This window comes from Nuphar pumila, chromosome 10, assembly GCF_984573655.1.
Source record: "Nuphar pumila chromosome 10, dmNupPumi1.hap1.1, whole genome shotgun sequence".
NCBI lineage: Eukaryota > Viridiplantae > Streptophyta > Magnoliopsida > Nymphaeales > Nymphaeaceae > Nuphar > Nuphar pumila.
Window position 1 is genome coordinate 76,520,682 of NC_143258.1, and position 21,684 is coordinate 76,542,365.

Genomic DNA, 21,684 nt, shown 5'->3' on the forward strand with positions numbered 1-21,684 from the left:
ATTGCAAAACTATAAAAATGAACTTCATAGTTACAAAATGAGACAAAAGATATATAATTTATTTTACAAAATGTCTCAAAAAAAAAGATGAAACATTCTCTCAAAATGACTGCTTGAATCGCAAGAAGTTTAGAAGTGTGGGATCCAATCCTTGCAACACATTGAGCTCCATCACACCACATGTCAATCACCTAGATCCTTATAAAATAGGATCAATACTCTTGCAAGCTGGTGAGATAAAATTCATAACTTGTTATTTTATGAAAAATATAAGCACAACTAGCATGATTCAATTATCAATATCATTCTTTTGCAGTAATTATGCAAGTGCAGCTATCAGCAAGTAAAGAAACAGCTATGTCACAGGGATTCGGCTAGCAAGGTGCCGCACCGGGTGCGGTCAACCCGATCCTGGGTGCGTTGACCGCACCCAGGATCATTTAGGTCCTTTTTTATTTTTATTTTTTTAAAATTTGCCCTATGAAATGGGCTGCGATTTTTTAAAAAAAAAAATCTGCTGACAGCAGCTGTCTGTCAGGGCTGACAACTGCTGTCTGTTTGTTTTAAAAAAAATTCAACTGTCAGCAAAGGGAAACAACGATTTTTTTTTTAAAAAAAGTCAGCTGGCTGACAGCAGCTGTCTGTCAGCTGGCTGACAGCAGCTGTCTGTCAGCTGGCTGTCTGTCAGCAGAAAAACCTGGGGGGGGGGGAAACAACGACCTCTTTATATATATATATATATATATATATATATATATATATATATATATATATATATATATATATATATATATATATATATATATATATTTACATTTTTGCCCCTACTGCACCCCCGCACCCGGGTTTTTTGGAAGTGCCGAATCCCCGCACCCGCACCCATGTGACATAGAGAAATAGTAAACATGATAAACACTGACTTAATAGCAAGATTAACATTGAGCAATGAGTGACAACATCAAGTAACTAGCATGCTTTAGACAGTAGAATTAAGCAACTAAGCATCACATGCAATTAAAAATCACAACTGAGCAGTGAGCTACAACATTAAGTATTTAGCATGTTTTTAAAACCATAATCAAATACAAATAAACAATTAAGCAAATACGCAATTAAGCAATTAAGAAATGAACTATGACAAAAAACATCAAACTCATGAGTCAGCAAGTTAGTTTAATTATTTTATCTTGATTACTTCTTCGGGTATGCGAATGAACCTCGCATTCTGTGAAAAATATTGTCGATATTTATTATTCTATTTTATATGATAGCCAAGGTACCTACAGACTGAGTAAACCTCATGCAAGCGGCCTGTGGTCGAGAAAAAAACTCACATAGGTACAGATTGTAATTCACACTACTGCAGTAGCTGAGGTACCTCAATAGGTAACCTCGACCTCCCTAACTCTGAGTGACTGGAGGTCAAATGACGCCATTGCTCCTTAAATGTGTCATAAAATTGATTGGTCACTCAGAGTTGTATCATACATCCTCTCTAAGATGAACCATGTTGTGAATGGGGTAACATGACAGTTTATCTTTTTAGGGCTTTAGTTAGTACACATTCTCTTCTTTCGAGGTACTTAGGCACATTTGCCTTGTGTTCCACACAAGGCAACACGAACACCATAACGAGGTCTAGCCCACCCATTCACGTGCTCTAGTACAACAAAGCCAAGAAGAGCACTTCGCCGGTGAAGACGACATCAACATATTTTTTTAGGGGTGTATGACATTCTTGAACAAGTGAGCTCAACTCACGAAGTGGGTCCATCGCCCACACATAACTCGCCATAGAGTTTCAACAAGCATCAGGATTTTTTTTAAACATCGTGTCATATCCCTACTGTGGTGCTCCAAGTCTCATTTGCATTTTCGGGATGAATCAAGTATCAAGTGTATAATATGCATCATGTGTTATGTGAAAACGCACACGAATCCATTTAAGCATACATTGCATGTTATGAAACAATAATAAATTTAAGACACTTGAATAATAAAGCATGCTTCATATTTTAGTTCAGTGGCATGATGTGCCTAAGTGCATATGGATTTTTTAGAACTTAACAAATATGCTACAATAATTCATTCTTTCTCTTATTGTATGATTCAAGTCCCCCTTTTCTTTTTGGGATGCAACAAGTGTCATCACACAACATATCACATGATTTGGAATGGAGTTTTTGTGCGAAACATTCCAAGCATTTCATGGCACAGTCATACTATTATGACACTTGAATAAAACATGCTCACATAAGAAATTCACATGTGTCAAGATGTGCAAGGTGACATGTTTCCATTCATATCTACGATAATGTATTTTCGACATGTAATATGCATCCGACATATTTTCATTCATAATACATGTTACAATATATCTCCGACATGTGCATGTGAACCTTCAAATATTGCCAAGCATGCTACAGGAGTTTCAGAGATTCTAAAGCTCAAAGTGTATCATTTAACAAGTCATAAACTGTTCTATACATGCTTCTCATAGGAAATTCATATCCATGTCAAGATGTGCAAGAAGTGCATGTGTCATATGTGCATGTGTTATATGACAATTCACTTAGCATGTTGTAATATATTTTCATACTTCAAATGCTCGCACTATATCATTTTTGAGCAAGTTATGATTATTTTACTCATGCCTCTATGTGCAATACGCATCCGTGTTAGGCTTGTGCGAGAAGTGCATGTGACATAGGGTATTTCATTAAACATATTGTAATAAATTACAACACTTGAATATCATGCTCATAATGAGAAATTCACATCCGTGTCAAGTAGTGTGTGTGATATGTCACATTCAAACATGCTGCAATAAAGTTTTTTTGGGTTCGAATTATGCCATTTTAATCAAACATAAGTGCAGCCCATTTGGTGTCATATGTGCAGGGAATTGACAGTAGCTATAAGTTATCCAAACCATGATTTTAGGGCAGCAGTAGTGGGAGCCAAAGCACGTACTGCTGCCACCAGTCGCCAACGGTACAGGAACTTGCAGCTAGCAAAGGGGTTGTGTAACATGTCAAATGCATCGTTCTAGGTGCTGCAGTGGATGTCCATTTAGAAGGGGTTTCGCAGCAAGCAGTGTACTGCTGTGCATTCCAAACATGAGAGGACAATTCAGCTAGAGGCGCATAGGGCGTGGAGACATAAATGCTGCCACGAATGGTGTACAGTTGCGAACTGCCGGCCAAAAGATGTCACAACAGTGGGAACCACAACAACCAACACGTTGCCCCACGAGGATCGTTGGGGGGCAGAAATGTGCAGCAACCCACACGTCAAGGAAGGACGCACGAACTCGGGTAGGTCGGTTGGCCTGGACCGGGCCTTCGGTCCAGCCACTACGAAAGGCCAGCGTGGGACTGCATGAAGGTGCTCAGGTCTGATCCGGGACTGCCTCTATTGCAGTCCGGCTCAGGTGGTTCGGCAAATGGGCACCCAGCCAGCAAGGTGCTACTGGGCCGGGTTGGTCCGGATTGCAGGACACAAGAGGGACGAAAAAGAAGTGGAGAAGAGGGCAGACGGGGAGTCTTTTTTTTTTTTCATGGCACGCAAGTGCGGTCTGGACGGATAATGAAATCCGAATAAGATGATTTGTTGAGTAAATCTTGTTTTACACCTTTTTAATCAAAATAAAAAAAAGGTATTTATTTGTCTTCATCATTTTTTAATAGCATGTTTATGGGGATGTAACCGGGTCAGATTGGGGTCAAATCTAGGCATTGCCGAGTTCGACTTAATCTAATCCAATTTGGATTCAAAGTCAGATGAGATGAAATAAAACCAAATTTGGATGGGACTAGCTTAAAATCTGATACTTGCACCTAATTGGTTTGGATCTTAGTCGGATTCATACTCAGATTCAAATGCAAAACCTAATATTGAGATAGGATTTGATTATTCATCGGATCAGAATTTGGCTACTGAATCTGACTAGTAGAATTTAGATTTGGGTTTGATTACATTCGATCAGTTGGCATCCCTACGTGTTTTGAATTTTACATATATACAACTGATAAGTTTTTAGTTTTTCTTTTGTTGTGTGAGCAACAAGGATTAGTTGGTTTTTTGGCCAAGGATAACTACTATAAGGTTACAGGTAGGGATGTCAACGGGTCAGATTTCAGGTCGGGCCTAGGCATGATCGAATCTGACTTAATCGGATATGACCTAATCTGATTCAGAGTTGGATGGAAAAAGATAGAACTGAATCCGGATCCGACTAGTCCAAAACCCGATATTGACACTTCATCGGATTTGGCTCTTATTTGGATTCGAAGTTCAATGAAAAATTAATACCGAATCTAAATTAATTTTTAATCAGATCCAAGTTTGGCTATCGAACCCAACTAATTGAATTCAGATTCGGGTCAGATATTGAGTTACAACCGACCCGTTGACAGCCCTAATCATAGGGCGATTGCTCATCTCCCGTTCAGTGTAATCACTAAGCTTATTAAATAAATTTTTTTTAAAGGGCACTTGAGCAAATATGTAAACTGGTTGGTTTCGGTATTATAGAAAAATGAAGGGTATTTTTTGGGCAAACCCTTTTTTGAGGTTTTCCAAACAATGGAAACTATCAACGGACAGGAGTTGGTGGGTTGTTCAAATCCAATTCACGCGTATTGAAATCAAATTCGTCACGTCCATCCATCCCTACATTTTTAAGGGTGCAAATGGATTGGATTGTGTCAGACCTCTGACCCGAAACTGATGTATTATAAATCATAAATAGGATATGAATTCGGATGGTGTTTGGATGAAATTCCCATGCATGGGATTGCACTGTTTTGGATCCAGATTGGAGTTCAGATCAAACCCATAAATGTAATCTGCATGTATCTTTTAGTAGAAATCAGCTTTTAGATTGCCAGAATCAGTTGTATGGGTTTTTTTTGGTTACACAAAAATTGGCAGTTGTTAAATGGACTTAAACTTTTAAACTCAAAAAAACATATTTCAAGGTGCAAATCCAAAAACCAAAAGAAGTCCACACAAAGAAAACAATATCTCTAAAAGGAATTCTAATGTTACTTCAAAGGAGTAGAGTAATCTTTATTTTATAATCGAAACTCGTGCGAGACAAGTCAGAAGAAGGCCTATATATATATATATATATATATATATGAAAACTGAAATATGTTTACCAACCAAATATGTTTGATGGCATGAATAAAAGTTTTCATAGTTTTTTTTGCAAATCTAACCCTGAATATGCATTCGGCGTAGTCCATTTGCTAGGAATCGGCTGTTGGATCATCGTAATCGGATCAAAAAATACAATTTTTTATGTTTGAATATTTATAAAATTCTAAGCCATTGATTTTTAACCCTTAAAAGGTCCTTATCCAAAAGTTTGTTTCTATAAAACCAAGGTTGAAAAAAACAAAAAAAAAAACTATAAAAATCTTGCTTCAGACCAATAAACATATTTGGTCGGTATATATATATATATATATCACAATGAATTCTCACTAAAAATATATATCCGTCATCTTGTAGCTGACTTTTATTTTTTGAAAGTATTATTTGTGTAATCATAAATTTGGCACGGGAAGCCAAAAAAAAATTAGGATGAGCGGGTTGGTGCTTCTCTCCCTGTGTAGCTAAAATTTCCTACATGGTTGATTAGCAAATTAAACAAAATTTTGTTGATAAAATCATGGTTAACGTCGCTTAACCACCTACCAACTTTTGAATATAATAAATGGTAATATTGCCAGTTGTTGTGGAAGTTGTTATAATTACATTTTTTATATTTCATAGGTATTTTTGCAAATTAGTCCCTTCCTTTTAAGTGATGCGGGCGATAGGAATTCTTTTTTAAGTTTCTAAGGTTGATTATTATTATGTTTTTTAATATTTGCACGGATAAACAACCCCAGGACCAAAGACCTGGCCAAGCTGGCTCTGTCTACAGTACTTATGGCCTGACAGCATAAAACTCCATGGGCTTACCTCTTGCTTTCAAGGAAACGCCATGCTTTAGCTTGAGCAAAGGATGACACCCATGGGATTTGAACCTAGGCAACCTAAACCACCTTAGATTTGAGGCTATGTTGATTACTTTTTTAGGTTTCAGTCTTTTCTAATTAATAAACGAAAAAATGATCGTATAATGATAATTTGATGTATTTTTTGAAAATGCCTCAAAATTTTTGTTATTCTCCCCATGTTTAAAATCTTAAATGCCCAACTTTGTTACGACCTTTTTAACTCTTGCTTGTGCAAAACTACCAAAGTTCGCATGATATATTACACCCTTTCTTGGGTAACACAAACACCCACTTAAATGAAGTTCCATACATTTTTTTTGTTGCTGACATCATGAAGTATTGATAATATTATGTGAAAACTTTATGTTAATTTTGGACTTGGAAACATCACACATATGGCACAAAGTTTGCACATAATTTTTTGTGAACCTCATGTTACTCTCAAACTTCGAAACATAACATGTACCTAACGAAGTTAACATAAAATTATGTGCAATATTACAAAGTTTTAAGATTAACACAAAGTTCACACATAAGTTTTATGCAAGAAAAAACATGTGAAACTCCTTTTAAATGGGAGTTTGCGTTGCTCTCGAGGAGTGAAGTGATATATTGTGCGAACTTCATCGGTTCCTCACATGCTAGGGTTAAAAAAGTTATAACAAAGTTGAGTATTTACGATTTTGGGCATAGATAGCAAAAATTCTAAGATATTTCAAAAAAATCATTATATTTGTTGTAAAATACCATCATTTTCCTATTAATAAACAGGTAGAGGTCGCCTAACCCCAGCTTTTTTTGTGTAAAAAAAAGTATTTTTTAATTACCCAACAGTCGAAAATTGTTACACAGGTGGTATCCGGCATAGAAACCTCTCAAGTCTCAACCGCTTTGGACTGAAAAAAAAAACCTTCAAACAAGTTTCAGCTAATTTTTTTACCATCTATCAGCTGAAATATGGTTAGAAGCCAGATGCCATCAAGTCTAGTATCATTCAAATAACACCTCAACCCATGTTTTTTTGGGCAAAACCTATTAAATGTCAGCGTCATATAAACTGCCCTAACATTAACACACTTTTATAATGTCATTTTGACTTTGGACAGTGGAATTTAGCGTTAATATCAAAAGTAGATATCTATAGGTTAGTGATTTTTTAGGAAAAAATTTGCTTACCCATCCTCTCTCTCTCTCTCTCACACACACATCACATATACGTATATAGTAATATTTGGTGTCACTGAGGGCATAAACTATTGAATAGTTTAATCGTTATCAACTCAATCGGATCACATAGCTAATTTCAGTATAGTTTGTTTGGTAAGGGTCAAACTTTGGATCATGTTATTTTGATCTAAAAACATGATTTTTTGAGTCATAAAATTTTAGTCCATTATGGGTGGTTGGTTTTTGAAGCTTTTAAAATACCTAGGTACATGTAGGGGTCGGCATCCAGCCGGCCTGGCCTGTTTACTAATGGGTCGGGTTTGGCCCGATTCTTAACGGGTTTGAAGAGCAGCCCATTTCCCGGTCCATTGGCCCAGCGGACTAATGTGAAGCTTACCGGGTCCAACCCGGCCCAACCCAAATTCATTCATAAATAGCAATAATTAACAAGTTTTCAACTTCTCATGCACGCAACTAATTATCTTTCTAGTTTTCATAAGATTAATATAACTAATTAGGTAATTAATATTAATAGTTATCAAGATATTATGCAATAGTTACTTTTTTATTTTTATATTATTAAAAACAATAAACAACTCAGGCTCATTGGGCTAGCCCAGTAGCTCGTTGGCCTAAGCCCGACCTACATATGTAACGGGCAGGGTTTCAGCTTACCTAACGAGCCCGAGCCTAAAACCTTGGCAAGCCGAATCGGCTTGGCCCATCGAGCTGCCTGGCCTGTTGCCCACTCCCTACGTACATGTGACAATTACATTATTCAACTCAAGTTTTCTATTAAACAAACCTTGTAGAACACATAAAGTCTGATCTACCAAGAAAAAAATGACAAGGCAATTTGTACTCAGTTCCATATTTTCAATAGCATCAAATGATAACACAATATATATATATATATATATATATATATATATATAGAGAGAGAGAGAGAGAGAGAGAGAGAGAGAGATGTGGGATTAGGTAAACACCTACCATACACCAAGAAAGGATTGCAAGAAGTTACAAGTCAACATAAAGATGTAGTCATTCCCGTGGCTTATCTTTCCAGATCTTGTTTGGGCCTATGATTGCAAAATGGCGTGCATCCTTTGTAACAGCATCACCTATACAAGTAAAGAAACTCGATATATAACAAAAATATAAGCCCAAAAAAAAACTCATCACGATATTTAAAGCAACACTACTATGTATTTTTACCAATATGTACTTGTTTAAAGATTTTACTGGTATTTTGTATGGACTGAGTTATCTAGCCAAAGTAGTTTCCCAGGATTTTGATTGTGGATGTTAAGACTAGCATTCTTATAAACCGTTACAGTTACAGGAGAGGTCAATTTATCAAAGAAAATTCTTTTAACAGCTACGGGCTAGTGATAGTTTTCTTTTCCGTTCCAGTGCAGATCCTTACCGTCCTGACGATTCCACTTTCCATCATGAGAAAACCATCTCGACTCACGACTACTTGAAAGTCTTTTTTTCTTCTGGTCATGAAGCTAGCGAATTCTTTATGGGACTTGAACCCCAAAAACCTGCCATTACTTTCTGTTCAATTTTTTATTTTAGTTTTGCACTATGTAATTCAGTCTATTGGTTTGTTTAGATAAAGTATTAGACGGTTTTGAAGTCGACTTAATGATTAAAAGTTTGTATTTAATCTGGTGGGTTTAAACATGGGATCGATACAATGGGTTTTATTGGATCTAGTTGGTTAGTTTTAAATATTCGGGTTCAATTTAAGTTTGTGACTCAATCCAAGATACAGGACTAGATCTTAGCAGGGAACCATGTTCTATCTGGTTATACCTGTAATAATAATACTAGCCAAAATTGGTCACCTAATATTGTTGTTCTTCTTTGAACCAAGTACTAGCCAAATATACCAACAGAGACTCCGCTTGTCTGGTAGGAGCAGTTAGTTCAGATCACCTTGTGTTGGGATGTTGCAAGTTCAAATCCTAATGATATCGTTGTATAACTAGTAGGGGTCTGCTTAACCTCAGTTTGCCTATAAAAAAAAGGTACTAGCCAAATATGGATGGTTTAATTCTATATGGTATACCTGACAAAAAAGGGAGGAGCACCTTAATATTGCTCAAACATACATCAAGAGTCCCGATGGGGTGCACTATGATTGCACAAAATTTTGTGCCTCCATCACCCTCCATCAGGTCTTGGGTCCCACACCTAACAGGCTCTGTCCCCAAGATGGAAGGTGATCAGGTGTTTAATGCACAAATATATGTGCAATCATATTACACCTGATATTTTCATACACATCAAAGGATCGTGCGCAACATGATTGCACAAAATCTTGTGCATTAAGCATTCCATCTACCTCCATCAGGTCTTGGGTCCCACAACTTACAGGCCCTATCCCCCAAGATGAAGGGTGACTACATGCTTAATGCACAAATATTTGTGCAATCATACTGCACGTGAAATATGATTGCACAAAATTGTGTGCATTAAGCACCTGATCACCCTAAAAGCCACAGACACGCTCATGCACCAGCGGGGTTTGATCCAGCGTCTTCAACTCAACCCCTTTGCTGACTAGGCAGGTGACCCTGCTGTGGTCTTTATTCAAGCTTGAGTTATTTTGCTCAATACAAACTTGAGCCTGAGGCCAAAGCCTACCCTTTCACAAGCTCAAGCCAAAGTGGACCCAACTCATTAAAAGCACGAGCCAAACCTGAGCTGGCTTGTTTGAAAATTAGTTATTTTTTTAAAGTCAAACTTGTTTACATAATTTTTTTTTCCCTTCTCGTGCAATGAATGATGAAGCCAACAAATGAGCTTAGGACTTTTTGTACCTAAGTCATGCGTAGGGCCTAAGTTTTTTTTTGAGGAAAATGTGAAGCGACTTAGTTATTTTGCATATCTCTATACGATATATATTCTATAAAAGGTAACTGAAACATGTGTACCGACTAAATATGTTTACTAGTATGAACCAAAATTTTCATAGGTTTTTTTTTTTCAAAAATTTTACCGGATGTGATCTAGACACTTAGTTTTATAAAAATAGATTCTTTAATCATCCAATTACGATGTATAAAAAAGATCTTTTAAGAATTGAAAATCAATAACTTAGAATTTTCATAACTATTCAAACATAAAAAATCATATTTCTTGATCAGATTATAATGATTCAACAATCAATTCTTAGCAAATGGATCACGCCGAATGCATATGAAGGTTTAGATTTATAAAAAAGCCTATAAAAATCTCTATTCATACCAACAAACATATTTGGTTGATAAACATATTCCAGTTTATCTCCTGTAAAATATATACATATTATAAGCTTATTTAAACTTATATGCATAAGAAAATTGGAATATGTTAACCAGCAAAACATGTTTACTAGTTTGAACTAACTCATTACAAGGTGAATGCACGTTGTTGAAAAATATTCATGCAATCATGATAAAGACGGAAAAGAAGGAAGAGAGCATTTACATGGTTTGGTCATATAAGACCTACATCCACGGACACCAGAAGCATACTTTTTCATTATGCAGCTTCACCTATTTATATAGGCGAATACAGATGAGAACAATAAAAAAAAAAATATTACATGCGAGAGAACCCCAAACGATGCCTTGATTCTTGCCATTCTTTGGTGTCGTGAAACCATTCATTACTCCCCCTCAAGCTGGGACACATACATATTATATGTTCTTAGGTTGCTTAAAACATAGCAAAGTTGATCTTTTGGCATAACTTTAGTCAAAATATCAGCTAATTGTTTTGAGCTGAAAATTAAAGGAGTCGGTATTTCTTTATTTTGAATTTTGTCCCTAACAAAATGACAGTCAACTTCTATGTGTTTTGTCCTTTCATGAAAAACTGAATTTGGTGCTATATGGATAGTTGCTTGATTATCACAATACATAGACATGAAAGTTTTAACTTCAAGACCCATTTCTTCTAACAACGCTTTAGTTCATGTTAATTCACATGCAGTTGTTGCCATAGCCCTATACTCGACCTCAGTGCTTGATCGAGATGCAACTTTTTTGTTTTTTACTTTTCCATGCCACTAAATTACCTCCAATAAAAACACAAAGGCCAGTGGTAGATTTTTTATTCAATACACTGCCAGCCCAATCTGCATCGGCATAGCCACAACCTTATCCTGGAGCTTTCTTGATGTATCATAGAATCCTGTCAATAGCATCCATATGAGATTTTTCAGGATTGTGCATGAACTTACTTACCTCACTAACATCATATGCTATATCTGGTCTTATAACTGTGAGATAAATAAGTCTGCCAATAATTCTTTGGAATTGCTTGACATCTTCTATTGGCTCCTCTTCAGCCTTCTCGAGCTTGTGATTTACTTCTATGGGTGTAGCGGTTGGCCTTACACCCATTTTTCCTGTCTCATTTAACAAGTCTATTGCGTACTTTCTTTGTGACGGGTATAATTACCCCCTTTTAGAATGCCCGATCTCAAGATCTAGAAAGTATTTCAACTGTCCCAAATCTTTAATATCAAAAACTTTATGTAAATACTTTTTGAGATTCGTAATATCATCATTATTATTGCCGGTAATAATAATATCATCAACGTAGATGAGTGCAATAGTGATATGTTGAGAATTTTTGTTTACAAAGAGAGAGTTATCAGAAATACATCTTTTAAATCTCTTTTCTTCCAAAGCTTGGCTCAAATTTGCTTACCACACTCTTGAAGATTGTTTAAGACCATACATGGTCTTTTTTAGTCTACAAGCAACATTTGTTTTATTATATCTTGAATGCCTTAGTGGAACTTGCATAAAAACTTCTTCACATAGATCTCCTTGAAGAAAAGCATTTTTAACATCAAGCTGAAATAATTTCCAATTTAAATTGCTAGCAATAGATAACAAAATTCTAATAGTGTTCATTTTTGCAACAGGAGCAAAGGTTTCAGTGTAGTCAATACCTGTTGTTTGAGAATATCCCTTTGCAATGAGATGTGCCTTGAAACACTCAATGGCTCCATCACTTCTGAACTTGACTTTATACACCCATTTACAACCAACAAATTTTTTATCTTTAGAAATGTCACAAATTTCCCAAGTATGATTCTTTTCTATTGCTTTGAGTTCCTCATTCATAGCATCACACCATTCCTTCTTTTCACAACCTTCTTCAAATGTAACTGGTTCTTGTATATTTGAGAGCTTAGCAAGATAGGCAAAATATTTTTGTGACACGTGAGCATAGTTCAAATATTTTTCAATTGGATATGTCATGGCACTATAAGTGACAAAATCATGCTATCTTGTTGGCATTCGAATAGTTCTTTCGGACCGCCGAACAAACCTATTTTCATTACTATCATTCTCAATTGAATTACATTCATCAATCTCAACATTTTCTTCAACCTGGTTTTCACAAGTAACCTCATCTTCTTGAGTTAAATTCAGCAAAACAAATTTTGGTTTTAAAGCTTGCTCCCCTTGAGATTCTTGTCCTTGTCTTTAAAAGAATGTTTTTTCTTCATCAAATTTCATATCACGAGATACATAAAGCTTTTTGTTTGTAACATTATAACATCGGTATCCTTTTTTTGAAGATGTGTAACCAATAAAAATACATTTAATAGCTCTATGTCGAAACTTATTTCTATTGGAAGGATGTTGCCAAACATATGTAACTAAGCCAAAAGTTTTCAAATATTTAATAGAATGTTTTCTTCCATCAAAAACTTCAAGAGGAGATTTAAAATCAAGAATGTGAGTGGGCAAACGATTTATAATGTAGCTTGCAGTACTGACTGCATCTGCATCTGCCCAAAAAATCTCTGGGCCATTCATTTGGAATAGAAGAGATCTTGTCACTTCAAGAAGATGGCAATTTTTCCGTTTCGCAACTCCGTTTTGTTGAGGAGTGCCAACACAAGTTGTTTCGTGTTGTATTCCATGCATATTTCTGAAATTTAAAAAAATTTCATTCACATATTTCGTCCCATTGTTTGTCCTTAAAAATTTTATTCCGCAGTTATATTGAGCTTGAACCATTTTGTAAAACTTCAGAAAATAATCAAACACTTCATCTTTTCTTTTTAGAAAGTATACCCATGTGACTTTAGAAAAATCGTCAATAAAGGTTAGATAATATTTGAATCCATCATAAGAAGTCATAGGCGAAGGCCCCCAAACATTAGAGTGAATGAGTTCAAAAAACATAAGATGACACGGTTTTTGATCGAGGAAAAGGAAGTCGAGTCATCTTAGCAAATTGTCATATTTCACATTTGATACAATAAAAAAATAAATCAGGTTTTAACCTTTTCAAAATTGAGCCTGATGGATGCCCAAGTCTCAAATGCCATGCTTTTCCTTCATCATCTCAACTGGTAATAAAGGCTTTATTTTCTCCATTCAAGATGTAAAGATCTTCATTGTCTTGCAATCCTGAAATATAACCTCAGTAGGAGTGAATATAACATTACAGTTCAAGGTATGAGTAATCTTACTCACTGACAAAAGATTTGAAGTTAGACTTGGAATATATAATGCACAATCAGGTTGTTGTTTCTCAAAAAACCTTACTTCACCCATTCTGGTGATCTCCATATGAGAGCCATTGGTGACCTAAATCGGTCTAATACTGTTGATTTTTTTAACATTCACTAAGCATGATTTTTGCCTGGTCATGTGATCATAGGCCTCAGAATCAATAATCCATGAACAGTTCGAGAAATCAGTTATAAAACAAGAGCAAGACATACCTGCGTCCTTAGAGACTTGCTGTCATATTGCATTTGGTAAACTCCTTGAGGATTTGAGCCAACTTTTCAACAATTAAGGGCTCCTCTTTAGAATCTGACCGAGTTATGTTGGCTTCGAGATGATCCTGATTGTTGTTTTCTTTTGAAGAACCAGGTTTTTTGTTCAATTTCCAACAACGTTCCCTGGTATGATTGTCTTAATTGCAAAAGGTACAAAATAACCTTTTTTCTTTAATTTTTTTGTGGTTTGAATCATATGAGAACTCACCATTGGGCCTCTTTTCACGATATGAGACAAGAGCAGACCTGCTGTTGTCGATTTCTTCATTTTTATTATTCATGACCTTTCGACGTGTCTCCTCTCTCATGATGATAGCACACACCGAGCTTAAGGTAGGGAGTTCAAGGGTCATTAAAATTTGACTTCGAACTTGTTCATAATCTTGTCCAAGCCCAGCTAACATTTGAAAAACTTTCTCTTGCTCACGTCACTTTTGAAAAACAATTTGGTCAGTAATGGGTGGTATATGAAAATCAAACTCATCCCACATGCCTTGAAGCAGACCAAGATCTTCGGTGAAGGATTTATTTATTTATTTTAAATTGTAAATTTCTTGAGCTAACTAATATCTCCTCCCAACATTATATTGTTCACCATATAAATTCTCAGTTGCATCTTACACAACTTTAGATGAATCAAGAAAAAGAAACTCATTGGCAATATGTGGTTTCATAGAATTAAGGAGCCACAACATAACCATGTGATAATTGGACTCCCATTCTTCATATTTGACATCATCATCAGGTTTAGTTTTTTTATTTTATTTACATAACATAATTTTTCTTTATCACTAAGAAATAAAGCAACAGATTTTGACCAAGGATGATAGTTAAAACCATTTAAAGGTACCGTAGTGATTTTCAATGAAAGATTAACTTGCTCTTGAATCACCATCGCTTCTTGAGAGGAAGACGGCGAGCTTTATTCAGCCATTGATAATGCAATCACTTGATCAAAATGCAAGAGCCCAAAATCGTAGCTTTGATACCATGTTGAAAAACATTCATGCAATCATGCTAAAGACTGTAAAGAAGGAAGAGAGCATTTACGTGGTTCGTCATATAAGACCTACATCCAAGGACACCAGAAACATACTTTTCATTATGCAACTTTACTTATATATAGGTGAATACAAATGAGAACAATAAAGAAAAATTTATTACATGCGAGAGAACCAAAGAGTCATCTTGAGGAATGAAAGGAAAATGCCTTGAGACCCCAAATGATGCCTTGATTCTTTCCATTCCCTGGTGTTGTGAAACCATTCATTACATGCTCCTTTTAACACGTTTTTTCAAAACTGTATCTGAACAAGGTGAAAGTGTTTGGGTGCCTCTAACTGGTGGGCTACGTAAGAGTATGGGTGTGGTGACCCAATCCGAGTTTTACCCGCAAGGGTCTGGCCCATTAAGTGACCCGGTTCTTGGTGAAGATTCCTCATCATAAAAAAAAGGTCCGAACAAGCTGATCACTAAGTAAAAAATAGCCGAGTTACTAGAGGTTTGGCTCACTTCCGGAAGTTTTAGTTGGTGGAATTGGATCGATTTTTGGGTCAATCCAAATTTGTCTACAGACGTTCACCTTGCTGAGCATGGTAGGGACATAAACGGGCCATATTCAGCTTGTATGTAAGCATCACTTAATCCTACTTAATCAGATTTAGATTGGCACTTCAGCTTGGACAAGAAAAGCTAATTCCAAATCTCAATCTGCTAGCTTAAATCGCTAATCAGATCTACCTTTTACGTATAATGGATTCGGATATCCATCACATTTGGATGTAGAACCCTGTACCGATTCCAAATCATGTTTACTCTACCAAATCCAAATGGATTACGTTCGTCGGCTACCCGAACCAAACCCAAACCGTTGACATCAGCTCACCACTTGTGTACAGATGTGTGTGGCACGTGCGAGCGTCCATGAGACACTTCTGTTCTGGAACCTTCGATTCCTTTCCCCTTCCTTAGGTTTGCCTTTTAATCTCAAGGGTTTTCTCCTCCAATCGATTGTACTCGTCTTCCTCTCCTCTTTGTGTGCTTCAGTTCAGACATGAGGTATGGCCCCTTTTTTTTTCAATACCCATTTGATTTTTTAGCATGAATGATTCGTTTAGGTGCCTCTGTTCTTCGTATCTCTGATTGGTTTTGTTGTTGGAACGAATTTTGGATCCTTTGTATTAGTTGTGTTGATGTTGATTATGGGTTTCCCTTTGTACCCATCTTTTTTTTTGGCTGAAATTTGTGGTTCAGGTTCTTAGATTGGCCTTCATCTTTGATGTGGGTAGTTTGAAACTTTGATGTTAGTTGTTGTTTGCTTGAATATTTGAACATGTGTTCTCCAATTGAATTTTGTTAGGATCCATGATGTTGGTTGATTTTGTTTATTGATGCATGGCTTGTTATGTTTCTCTTTTGTTATGATTTGAGGATGCTTGTTGGAGTGCCTGCAAAAATCATTTTCTGCCACTGAATCGTTGATTTCTAGTTAGGTTCCTTATGGTTGGATATTGATTCTTAGGTTCTTTATGGTTAGATATCGTTTCTTTCTTTGTGGTCCTTCTTTTAATGATTTTTCCATGTGTGTTTTATTGGCTTGTGGGTGCTTATTTTAAGTTATAGATGGGTTTCCTCCAGACCGTCTTCCTTTTGTTCCTTGCCCAAAATGATGATATTGGTATAGACTATTGAGGTTTTTTAGTGTGATTTTGGGGTAGGGTCTCTCCCATTATCAATCTGTTTGTTTGTCTTCAAAATGGTAGTCTTCAAGTGTCTCGTTGAGGTCATGAACGGTTTTGGATAGGAAGTTGTGTTCTTCTTCTTTCATCAGCTTCTTTTGTTTATTCCATACCTCTTCCTCCTCTGATTGTCCCTGTCTAGGTGGGTCTCGAACGATGCTCGGGCGCACTCAATCTTGCTTGGCTACCGCAAACTTGATTCAGGTTGAGCTGTTCTTTATAACAATGCACAAAATAATCAGAGACCTCTCTTTTAAAAGACAAAGAGGATGACCTCTAAGCAGAATTGAATTGGAACCCTAGAACTTCTACAACTGTACAATTGTCCTTCTTTTTCATAGTATGTTTGATTAATTTCATGTTTTTATGGATTTGCTTTGTTGGATGAAGAAGCTTTTATACTTGGGAATAGCCTCTAAAGAATTGAAATTTAACAACCCCATGGGTTTTCTAACTGTAATTGATAGAAAAAATGGCATTCTTTGTGCAGCCGGCATCCTTCGGTAAAGTGGGCACAGCGATCTGATAAGCTTTTTGTTACGGTTGAGTTGCCTGATGCAAAGGATGTAAAGCTCAAACTTGAACCTGAGGGGAAGTTCTTGTTTTCTGCGACGACTAGGGAGAACATTCCCTATGAAATAGATCTAGAGTTGTTCGACAAAGTCATTGTTGAGGTAGTGAACATTATACATGCAACTTCAAAACTACTAGTTTTTTCACATAAATTTACCTCGATTAGAACTTATATCTTTGTATACTGTAGAGCCTTTTAGAACTCTACATATTATTATGTTGGTTGTTGTGGATAAGACAGCTCTAAATCTCGATGTACTGATGGACTAACAAAATAGTTCAGGAAAGCAAGGCCAATGTTAGTGAGAGGAGCATCTTCTATGTGATACAGAAGGCAGAGAACAAGTGGTGGAGCAGGCTTGTGAAGAAGGCAGGAAAACCGCCGGTGTTCCTGAAAGTGGACTGGGACAAATGGATTGATGAAGATGATGAGAAGGGTGAGACTTGTTTACTTTTGTATCTTAATTTGTGATCTCTCTTCCTTGCAGATTAGTTTGGTGGTATGCTTATCGGGTATATGATGGTTTCTTTCAGGTGGAAGCGATGTGGATTTCGGCGACATGGATTTCTCAGTATGTTCTTGATTCATGTTTTACACATGCTCAACGAAGTAGTTGTGGTGTTCTTAAAAAAATTGAGATTTTAGGCTGTGTTTGGGAGCCGGTGTCAGAAGTGGAGACAGCGACTTCTGGAATCCCCGCTCATCTCTGCCGACTGGTTTGTCATAGTTGGAAGGGCAGAGGAGATCAGAGGGAACTTGGGACACTCTGCTTGTTAAATTTTTTGGAGTTCAGCATCCTTCCGAGGATGTTGTTGTGAACTGCACTCCCATCTCCATTCCTGTATCCCCCCCAACTCCAACTCCCAAACAGAGTCTTAATGGTTATATTGCCTCCCCTTGTGTGTGCTTGTGCACCCACACACACACACAGATGTGCGCACCTGCCCGCTCGCATGCACACACAAGCAAGCAAAGAGATGTCTCTTCTTTAGCTGCCTCAGCTGCATCCAGTTTCCTGGTCAAGTGGCTCGGATGTACCATGTACAGCTGCTAGTGTGGGAGGTTCACTGGCCTTTCTGGTGGTATCAATTGATCTTTATATAATGGTTGGTTGTATCATTTAGTGTCACCAATCTCGATGCTGAGATTTTCTCATTGAGGAAAGATCTCACGATAAGTTAAAATTTGTTCTTTTCAGAAAAAAGGGGAAAATATTGGCATATAAAGTTTAAAATTTTCACTCTTTATCTTTGTATTGCAGAAACTGGGAGCGGGTGGTGATGATTTTGGCATGGATCTACCGAAGGATGATGAACTGCTGAAGGATGATGAAGGTATTTTTCTTGCGGAAAATGACCTTATTGTATGGGTAATTTGGCACATTGTTCGAAATGCTCGACAATTTTCGATATTCTCTCCATATCCAAAATCGCAAATAGCCAGCTTTGGAATGTCCTTTTACCCTTTACAAGCACGGAACTCATGAAGTTGCGTGAAATGTCGCTCCGTTTGTCGTGTGCCACATACTCTCACTTAAAATGAGGTCCGTACAATTTTTTTGTGGACTTTACGAAGTTCGCGTAATAAAATTTGCAAACATCCTATTAAACTCGAACAAAATGAGGAAGTTTGTATATATTTTATGTGGACTTCCTCATATATTTTATACGGACTTCTATGAGTACGGACTTCTATGAGTACGCATAAAATATATATGGACTTCTTCAAGTCCACCTATATTTTATGCGGACTTTCTTAAGTCCACCTATATTTTATGTGGACTTCATCATTCTCGCCTATGTTTGTTGTTTTCTTGTTTAGGACATAGTTGGCAAACCCAACGATCCGAGCCGGATCGAATTGCCAAGCAACTAGGCCACCGATCCAGCCCGAACCTGTTTTAGCCAGTTTCGAGCGTGGATCAACTAGGAATCACCCGAATCGATTGAGTCAGCCAATTCAATCCTAAATCGGGTGATTCAGGACTAAGACATGGTTCGATAAATCGATGTTGATTCACCAAGTCATCTCATATTTTGAATTGGTTTGTTTCGATACAAATCGGTTCATCGCTTTAAAATGCAGATTCTTTTTTTAGACTCATTCTCTCTCTTTTCTTTTCGTTCTCTCTCACCCCTTTTGTAACTCCAACCTTAGGGCGACAACCAGCGACCACCGACGACCATTGGCAGACACCGTTCGCCGCATCGCCGATAGCCAGGTGCTCTCTCTCTCTCTATGAGGGCGCTATGTTCTTTGTCCCTTCCTATCTCTCGTTTCTTCTGTTCATCTTCCTCGCTTTGGGATCGCCTATGGCAAGCTTGATTTGTTTGTTACTCTCTGTCTCTCCTGTTTTATTGGGTATCGATGCAGGAAACACAATGAGGTGCTTTAGTTTCGTTTTCTTTTTTATCCCCATTTAGGAGGTTTTAGGGTTTCGTTTTCTCATCGGTCATCCTGCCCCGTCCAAGAAACTCATTCCCCTGTAACAATCATATTTGCCCCCACTCTCCTTCACAGTGAGGCAAGCCGATGCTCTCTCTCTCTCTCTCTCTCTCTTTTTGCGAGGCTTGCCTCTGAGAGGCGATGCACATTTAGGGATTTTTCTCATTTCACAAGTTTATTTATTTTTTATGCAAATATTTTGTATTTGTTCTTTGATGCTTTGATTTAGTGAATTTGTTGCTTGGAGTTTGATTATTTGCATTGATATTGTAGATAACATAATGTTATATTCAATATTTAAAGTATTATTAAAAAAAAAAACACTAAAAAATTATGTCCTAACCCGTCCGAGTTACCGAGTCGACCCGTGAATGTCGGGTGATTTGAGCCCGAGTTATGGGTTTGCCAACTATGGTTTAGGATGAACAACCTAGCTTCCAAATGACGTTTCTCTCCAACTGTTCATTAGATCAAGGTGATCTTGGTGGTAGTGAAAAGCTAACATCTCGATCTGTTTTTATGTTTTTTTTTGGTTTTTTCTCTTTTTCTGTTTTTCTAGGTTTTTGGTAAAGGTGGCTAGAAAATAACATAGAATAGAAGGAAAAGACGCAACCACTCTTGTTCTATCTCTTGTTTTGGAACTTAAAAATGAAAACCCTAGAGTGGTTTTCGGTTTTGAGTCAAAACATGAAAGTTATAGTACTGTGTCTCAACTTTTTATAGACCGTAAAGCACAAGTTTTTGATATCTGATCGGAGAGATACAAATATGAGAAAAGTGATTGTTTTGCAAAAAAGTCACGTACATACGAAGGGTAAAAAGATCTTTTTAAATCTAGATATTTGTGATTTTGGACGAGTATAAAAAATGTAGGGTTTGTTACAAGGGCTTATGATAGCATCCTTGAGACAAGCAAGTTCCATAACCTGTACCCCTACCAAGAGATGGATGTGCTCGGTACTAGTGTTGGTTTTTAATTTGGATCATTCATAAGGCTATAGGTGGTCTAGTTAGCGCGCATTAAGAACATAGATATGGGTCAGGTATTGGAATATGATCTAGGATCTTGATCCATCAAGGAAGTCTTACTAAACAGATAATCCTATCAAGTGAAGGCAAAATGAGGATCACGTGGATCCCATAACAATTGTCCATTGACCATTTCTCTGGATTTGCGGCTAGCCTGGTGGCGTTGTGCAGGATTTAGGAGATGTTCTGTGTGGTTCTTCAGTTCACAGTGACGCTTTAAAAAAAGAACAAACACTAATTTCTCAGCCATTTAAAACATTAAATGCCACCAGTATTGTTTCTTGTTTTCTATGAACTTTTCTTTCCAAGTACTTTTTTCAATTTTCTATCAATATATTCAATGGACTCCGTAAGTCGGAACTAGTTCAAGACTTAATACTGTTGGTGTTTGGAGTTTTCTGGTTACACAATCCTACGGATGAACTTATTCCAAAGCCCACGACCAATTGGAATACTAATTGGATTGCCTATCTGAATATCTCGCTTTATGCATTTTCACTCAATGTTGCATTTTTTTCTTAAGTAATTTGGGTTGCAATTAACTTGATGGTAAGATGTGGAGTGCAGAAGGAGACGAAGCGGAAAAGCAGGAACTCAAGGAGGAACCGGTTTCAGCGACTACTACTAAGGCTTGAGTGTTTTTGGGTTAACCAGAAAAAGAAAATGACGTTTCTATTTGTTTTGTAATGCTTGCTGCATCTAGAACGCTCGTTTCTGTTGTGTAAAGAATTCTATTGAGTTTGGATACCAAAGAGTTTTGGATCAGGGTGACAGTGGTGCTATTTTTCATCTCCTACTGCATGAATCTCCTCTCTACCTCTCCCTGGCGACAGTTTTGGCATTTTCATCTCTCTCTCTCTCTCAAAAATGAAAGGTGGGGAATGAGTAAAAACCATTTGCGAGAAA

General features: G+C 36.9%; 1 protein-coding gene across 3 annotated transcripts; it reads left to right on the forward strand.

The window, feature by feature from the left end:
• Window positions 1–15,889: 15,889 nt before the first annotated feature.
• LOC149826884 (co-chaperone protein p23-1-like) lies at window positions 15,890–21,543 on the forward strand. Of its 3 annotated transcripts, XM_090019021.1 has the most exons (7): window positions 15,893–16,050; window positions 17,221–17,404; window positions 17,587–17,740; window positions 17,838–17,875; window positions 18,566–18,638; window positions 19,462–19,525; window positions 21,346–21,543. In XM_090019021.1, exons 1-7 carry the CDS (start codon window positions 16,046–16,048, stop codon window positions 21,404–21,406), a joined length of 579 nt encoding a protein of 192 aa, XP_089875147.1. In that variant the 5' UTR covers window positions 15,893–16,045; the 3' UTR covers window positions 21,407–21,543. The 3 variants fall into 3 exon arrangements, with proteins under 3 accessions (XP_089875148.1, XP_089875147.1, XP_089875149.1); XM_090019022.1 differs by lacking the exon at window positions 19,462–19,525 and having other exon boundaries at window positions 15,890–16,050; window positions 21,333–21,543; XM_090019023.1 differs by lacking the exon at window positions 19,462–19,525.
• Window positions 21,544–21,684: the final 141 nt, after the last annotated feature.